This window comes from Mustela nigripes, chromosome 2 (genome assembly GCF_022355385.1).
Source record: "Mustela nigripes isolate SB6536 chromosome 2, MUSNIG.SB6536, whole genome shotgun sequence".
NCBI lineage: Eukaryota > Metazoa > Chordata > Mammalia > Carnivora > Mustelidae > Mustela > Mustela nigripes.
The window spans coordinates 204,083,258-204,090,863 of record NC_081558.1 but is presented as its reverse complement, the minus strand read 5'-3'; the positions used below and the strand labels follow the sequence as shown (position 1 = coordinate 204,090,863).

The following is a 7,606-nucleotide window of genomic DNA, read 5'->3' as shown; positions in this document are numbered from 1 at the left end:
TTTTTTTTTTTAAAGATTTTTTTTTATTTATTTGACAGAGATCACAAATAGGCAGAAAGGCAGGCAGAGAGAGAGGAAGGGAAGCAGGCTCCCTGCTGAGCACAGAGCTCGATGCGGGGCTCGATCCCAGGACCCTGGGATCATGAACTGAGCCAAAAGCAGAGGCTTTAACCCACTGAGCCACCCAGGCGCCCCAGCCTCCACCCCCTTCTTAACAGTGGCTCATTTTCAGTGATTTCTACCTTCAGCAGACCCATGTGCTTTCTATCCACCACCCCATTCCTTAGTCCCAAGAGTCACTGCCTTAATACCTTACTTTATTTAGAAACAGGTCTTTTGGGTACATGTAAAATCAACAGCTGAGCCCTAATGTTATTTTGATGAGATCACTGATGATTTTTATATTCAATCTTAGGGCTCTGGCATCTATTCATCTTCAGTATTACATGGCATGGTTTTTAAGAAGGAAACCGAAGGTGATGTAACATCTGTCAAAAATGCCAAAATAGCAGTGTACTCTTGTCCTTTTGATGGCATGATAACTGAAACTAAGGTATGTAGACTTCAAAGCCTTAAAGGTAAAAATTTGACATTGCCTTTTCAGATTAATGTTTTATGATTCTTAAGCTTTCAGGAAGAGATTGCTCTACTGCATAATTATTGAAGACCAGGATTGTATGTGTTTCTTAGAATCAGACTCCTTTTCTTTTTTGGATACTTAATTCGCATACTAAGTTTGAAATATGAAATGGTAGCAGTATAGTTTATGTTCTCATATACAGCTCTTGACTCCCTGTGGTTCTTGCAAGTGAAATGCTCATGGAATGGGAGTACTGTGTGCTCTTCATTAATATATCTAGAGGTTGAGATCCTGTAGCATCCTGAAACAAAAACATGCTAATATATGAAAATGATAGGTTTGTTTAAAAAAAAAAAAAAAAAAAAAACCTTAGGAAGTTTTGAAGTTCTTGTTTGTAAGTCACTTCCATCTTTGTCCCTAGAATTCTTAAAATCTGATTTGATGGTTTTTAAAGTGTCACAGGTTATAGATGGGCCAGGTGTAGTCATTTTAAAAAAGTTGAGAAAAACTTGAAAAACCACAATACAGTGCTTTGGGTACACTAATTGACGTTTGTCAAAAGTAATGCCAAGATCACATGCCCAACATATCTAGAATAACAGTGTTTCTCCAACTTTACCAACAAAGCGCCTGTCGAACAGCAAAATGCATCAGTTTTAGGAGTGGGGGGGCTCTAGTAATAAGCTGAGTTTCAATGAGTTTCATACACACTATGTATTGTTTCATAACTCATGTATAATTATTTTCATATTTTTTTCCACATCTTTATTTCGTACAATATTACTCTGTGACTTCAAACACCAACGTAGTAAAATGGTTCTAAGGAGCATGCTTGTTTGTTTTGCTAGGGAACGGTATTGATAAAGACGGCTGAAGAATTGATGAATTTTAGCAAGGGAGAAGAAAATCTCATGGATGTACAAGTTAAAGCAATAGCTGATACTGGAGCAAATGTCATCGTAACAGGTGGTAAAGTGGCAGACATGGCTCTTCATTATGCAAACAAGTACAATATCATGTTGGTGAGGTGAGAGCTGCATTCTATTAACGTGTATTGTAAATAGCCTTTTGATGGTGAAACACCAAAGAGCTTCAGTACACCATGAATTCATGACTGTTAAAAAAAGGGCAAGTTGAAGACATTGGATCAAATAATAGGATTTAACTTGATCTAGAGGGACAAGAAACACCTGTGAGAAAACTGGTATTTATACTGAGAGCTGAAGGACCAATCAACAGATACTATTTGAGGAGAGAGCAGAAAAAGCATTCCAGGCAAAAGCCTCAATTTGAGAGACCAGACTCAAGCCAGGGGCACACAGTCTAGATATAAACCCATTTATGGGGACAGTAGACAATGTACCTACCCATTCCGACCCCTCCCAGCACACCTGACCGAATATGCAGTGTAAGTCTCTTCTCTTCCTTGGGACACCATGAGCGATTGCCAGAGTTCTCTATATACCAGGCCTGCCTTAGTGTTTTAGGACTATAAATCCTGACATTCTAGTGAGACTTGAGCTCTCCCAATTCTAGAATAATGCCATCTACATACACCTATGTGTGGATTACACTGTGTCGTCCAGACCTATTGAACTTCAATTCAGAATCAAGAATGTGACTAGGGGACCAGGGTAGTTTCCCTCATTCATCTCTGCATTTTGTTATGTTATCTGATGGAATTAAAACTTCTCAAGGTCTTTGGGGTTTTTTTAAGGTTGAATTCAAAATGGGATCTCAGAAGGCTATGTAAAACAGTCGGTGCTACAGCTCTTCCTAGATTGGTATGTATTTTGGACAACATTATAAAATGTAGTTGAACCTATTTGAATTACTTTTATTACAACAGTCACTTTCTTTTAGACTCCTCCTGTCCTTGAAGAAATGGGACATTGTGACAGTGTTTACCTCTCAGAAGTTGGAGACACACAGGTGGTGGTTTTTAAGCATGGTATGTAGAAATGGTCAAGTATGTTTATGTAAGTGCAGGGTGTTCATTTGCTTGTATTAATCTATTTAAATTTCTTGACAGAAAAGGAAGATGGTGCCATTTCTACCATAGTGCTTCGAGGCTCCACAGACAATCTGATGGATGATATAGAAAGGGCAGTAGATGATGGTGTTAATACTTTCAAAGTTCTCACAAGGGTCAGTATTCGCAATAATCTTTAATTTAGTACTTTGTAAAGCTTCAAACATAGTTGGCAGAGAATTTCAAAATGAATGGCTTATGTAAAAGCAAAGTACCCTTTTTACTTAAGATTGAAGTGTTCATTGCTGATGAGTATAATAGTTTTCTGAAATGATTATGCAAAGAAACAGCAAAGTAACTTTTAACTGTTAGAAAAAGTTAGCTTATGGTTTTTTATTTTAAATGTACCTTTAGTTGCTTAAGGCATTATTCTTAGTACTGTGTCCTTTGAAATGCAGGTGTGAGGTTTTGTATGCTGTTCAATTCTTAACTTTGGTTCTCCCCCCCCCCCTTTTTTTTTTAAGATTTTATTTATTTATTTGACAGACAGAGATCACAAGTAGGCAGAGAGGCAGGCAGAGAGAAAGGGAGAAGCATGCTCCCTGCTAAGCAGAGAGCCCGACGTGGGGCTCGATCCCAGGACCCTGGGATCATGACCCGAGCTGAAGGCAGAGGCTTTAACCCACTGAGCCACCCAGGTGCCCCTCTCCCTTTTCATATACAGTCACTATGTACTGTAAAGTAACTTGCCCAAATCACTCCATTGTATAAAATTTGTAGTTAGAATTTGTGTAACAGTGCTTGATTAAAAGCTCTATTTTAGAATCTAATCTTCTAATCTGAGAGGATTAGAAAATTATGAATTGCTTCTTAGTAATTTTTTTTTTTTTTAAACTATGTATTCTAGGATAAACGCCTTGTTCCTGGAGGTGGAGCAACAGAAATCGAGTTAGCCAAACAGATCACATCATATGGAGAGGTATAGCTTTCTCTGGATAAATTGACTTTTTCGTGGTCCTTGAATAGAATACAGTGCTAAACACATTTTTGTTTTAGACATGTCCTGGACTTGAACAGTATGCCATTAAGAAGTTTGCTGAGGCATTTGAAGCTATTCCCCGGGCACTGGCAGAAAATTCTGGAGTTAAGGCCAATGAAGTCATCTCCAAACTTTATGCAGTACATCAAGAAGGAAATAAGAATGTTGGATTAGATATTGAGGTATTTGAAAAAACAAACACTATGAACTTATTTTGTAAATGTAAAACATAAAAATGGAAGTAGTAAGTTTAAAAGGTAAAGTTATTTGGAAAATGTTCTGATTTGTAAGCAAATGATTTTAACAAAAGCTTTGACAGTTTGTCTGATTGTTTTCCTTAAATAACCTTTGTTTTATAGTGTGCGTAGGGGAGTACTTTGACCTGGCAGCTTCCTACATAAGGAGCTGTGTGTTTTTATTACTGCCCTAAACACATTTTCACTTTCAGCAATTTAAAGTGAAAAAATGAAAATTGTTTTTGTGTTGACAGGCTGAAGTTCCTGCTGTAAAGGACATGTTGGAAGCTGGTATTCTAGACACTTATTTGGGAAAATACTGGGCTATCAAACTGGCTACGAATGCTGCCGTCACTGTACTCAGAGTAGACCAGGTGAGTGACAAATTCTGATCTTAAAAAATATTCATTTTCATATGGTTCAGTAGTGTATTTTGATAGACCTGGTTATTCTAGCCAAAGGTCTGTTCCTTTATTTAAAAGTGCCCCCTCAAAAAGTTTGGGTTTTTTTCTGTTACAGTTTTAAATTGTTTTTAGTATATTTCAGCTGCAGTGAGTATCCTTTCACTGAAAGAAATTTTTGCCATTCTTAAACTGGAATGGATAAAACAAGCTTAAGTTCATAGTTTTCAGATATTTTTTAGCCTAGAAACCCATTTCTACAAATAAGGGGAAGGGAGGGGAGTTCAGTTTCATAACGTGGAAGGTTCCATGAAGCCCTGAAGCACATGTGCCACCAACTTTAAGGAAAATGGAACTTCTGGTTGTCCGTGGAAATGATAGGACTTAGGTGCATAGAATTTTTTGCTATGACAAATTAAGTTTTGAAGATCTAAAAGAAAAATGTTAAAAATTATAGTATTTCTGCTTTTTTTTTTTTTTTTTTTTTTTGTAGGGGGTGGTGGGAAGGATACTGTGGCAAAGAGGAAAACAATCAAGACTATTCTAGGTTCAGATACAAGCCTGAATTCAGAGGAGGTTTTTCAAAAGGTGTTTTCTGGTACCCAGTGAAATCCATTTTCCTAGAGAGTTCTAAACTGATTGTTAAGCAATGAGTTATTTTTCAAGTACTTAATAGAAAATTGTAATTGTGAAGGGGCATTGTTATAAAAATCCATTAGGTGAAAATCATGCCAAATGAACCTGGGGAGAAGCAAGTTATAAGTAGAAATTAATGGAAAGGAGATTAAAATATTCTGCCGCAGTAAAAATAAGAGCTTTTTCCCTACTTGTGGTCTGTGAGACGACCAAAAAAGGGAACTGGATATCTAGTTTCAGCTCATTGGAAATAAACAGATTGAATGTTCATGCCCTGGATTTTATTAATAGGGTGTGTTTATATCTGTATCAAGTAGTTTCCAGCATAATATGCTTTTGGAGTTCTCAAATAGTTATAATGCAAGCCGAAGAAAATGGTTGCTCTAAAAGTTACATTAAAAATAGCAGGGACTGGAGAAGCTAAGTACATTGGAAGCATGAAGTAAACGGGAATTCTAATAGTGGAAGTTCTTTAACAAGGAACTTCCTGAATGTCAGTTTCCCAAGTGAGACAGTAATACAATAATGCAAGTACCTTGATCACAAAGATACTTCACAATTTTGGTTTTAAACTGGGAAGCCTGGGTTTTGTTTGTTTTCTAGTAAAGGGGGATGTTCATTGGGTATCTGTGAACTTTTTTCAAATACGTACCTGAAGGAACCCATCTATCAGTAACCAGTTTGTTACTGTAATGAACTTACATTCTTTAAGATTGTTGTAAATAATATGCACGTAGTATATATTCGGGAATCGGAATTTTAAGTGCTGAAGAACATAGGGCTAGATTCATCGTTGTTCAGTGTGTATTTCACTAGTTCTGAAATTATAGTCCCTAAACCAACAGCATCAAGATCACCTAAGAATTTGCTAAAAGTACAAAAATTCCAGAGGCCCTAACAGGCCCACTGAATCAGAAACTCTGGGAGGAGGCCCAGCAGCGTTTTAAATAAGCTCTTCAGTGACTGATGCCTACTAGTAGTTTGAGAACTGTTCTGGGTTGTTTGGTTTTATCAAGCTCTACTCTGGTTCTAAACTGTACCCAATAATGCCTTTAATTCAGTCTGAATTTAACCTCAGTTAATAAAATGTTGTATGAAGAATTTTAAAGTTTAGATTTCCCGTAGAAGCTTCTGAAAAGGGATGCTGATCTGTTGGAAGTGGTTGTGAAGATGTTTTAGGGTTTGTGCTGCTTGAGACACCAGCCATACCCCTTGATGTTCTACCATAAGAGGTCTCTCAGTCCTATAAATTTGGGAAGCAATGAATACTCTTTTTAGCTTAGACATTCAGAATTTACATTAAGAGTTTGAGAGTTCTACTTTGAGGAAAGCCATCTAATTTAATTTGGCTTCTCCAAATTTGAGCTAAAGCTGCCACTAACTCTTTTCTCCCAAATTAATCCTTTAAAAATGCAAGATGGTTATACTTGGAACATACTTGATTAGTGCATTCTAGACAAATAAGGGGCTTCTTGGTTTTAAGTTAGCAGAAAACTCTACGTATTTGGATAATTATGAATATACACTTCCTGCCATTTGAATGGATTTTACAGGTACTATGAAATTTCAGTGTTGAACTTTTATATATATTTATATTTATGTACCAACCATTTAGATTATAATGGCAAAACTGGCAGGTGGACCTAAAGCTCCTAAACCACAAGGAAACTGGGATAAAGATGACTGGCAAGATGAACTTCATATATAAATAGCAAATCAGGTGCCAAACAGATTTATACAGTAATGCATGCAGTTATTTTTCACATTTGGTTCATAGGGTTATTGAGTTACTGAAGTGCATGTCTTAGAATGCCCTTCACTAACGGGTGGATTTGTTGCTCTTAATGTCCACAAGAGCATTGCTGGAAGCTAACAACTCTGTGGTAGTGTCCTGTATGCAGTGTGTAACAGATTGCTTATATTGAGAGGATTGCTTCATCTTGAATCAGTCTAGTATAAAATCTTCCTTTTCGTTTTAAAGGTAGAGTTTATGAGTATGTGCTTGTGGTTTTTGTTTTCTTAGATCATCATGGCAAAACCAGCCGGTGGGCCCAAACCTCCAAGCGGGAAGAAAGACTGGGATGATGACCAAAATGATTGACTGGCTTAGTTTTTACTATAGTTGAAGACTACATTTGTAGTAGTAGTCTAAGAATTGCCTGATGTTTTCATATTTTCCTTAAATTAAGAAGTGTTTTGTGTTTATATCCTCAGCTGGATGATACAATAAACATGTTGTTGGTATCAAAGCCTCACCGTCTGATGAGTACTGTTCTTGGATGTAAATGACCTGTTTGTCTCAACCTTGGTAATGAAATTAGCTGTGGAACCTCAGGCAAGCCACTTAAGTACTTAGGGGCCAGTTCCAATATACATCTGGCCTGCCGCCCGTCTGGAACTACAGCCATGCTCGTGTAATTGCATATGGTCTGTGGCTGCTTTCTATAAGGAAATGGCAGAGTAAAGAAGCAGTGATAAAGACTAAATGGCCTACAAAGCCAGATTTACTCTCTGTCCCCTTACAGGAAGTCTGTCGTCCCACAGACTGCTGGATTTCAATTTTTTCACAGCTCCGCTCTGGGAATTAGACTTGAGAGAACTTGTTTTAGTAATGCCTAACTTAAAATACAGTCCAGTAGTAGAATATAAAGATATTTGTAATGCAACTGAAAATCTATCTGCTAATACAGTTAAATTAAGCAAGTTAGTTTTTATGAAGTAGATATTTTTCCTTAAGATCAG

The 7,606-nt window shown here is 37.0% G+C and overlaps 1 protein-coding gene across 1 annotated transcript in view; it reads left to right on the top strand.

Moving 5' to 3' along the window:
• The window catches only part of CCT8 (chaperonin containing TCP1 subunit 8), a 14,378-nt gene extending 7,265 nt beyond the window's left edge, over positions 1 to 7,113 (top strand). The window contains exons 7-15 of the mRNA XM_059392229.1: positions 416 to 553; positions 1,429 to 1,607; positions 2,298 to 2,364; positions 2,444 to 2,531; positions 2,613 to 2,728; positions 3,460 to 3,531; positions 3,609 to 3,773; positions 4,082 to 4,201; positions 6,888 to 7,113. Of these exons, the coding sequence (XP_059248212.1) occupies positions 416 to 553; positions 1,429 to 1,607; positions 2,298 to 2,364; positions 2,444 to 2,531; positions 2,613 to 2,728; positions 3,460 to 3,531; positions 3,609 to 3,773; positions 4,082 to 4,201; positions 6,888 to 6,965 (1,023 nt within the window). The 3' untranslated portion in view covers positions 6,966 to 7,113. The remainder of the gene's footprint in view (positions 1 to 415; positions 554 to 1,428; positions 1,608 to 2,297; positions 2,365 to 2,443; positions 2,532 to 2,612; positions 2,729 to 3,459; positions 3,532 to 3,608; positions 3,774 to 4,081; positions 4,202 to 6,887) is intronic.
• Positions 7,114 to 7,606: the final 493 nt, after the last annotated feature.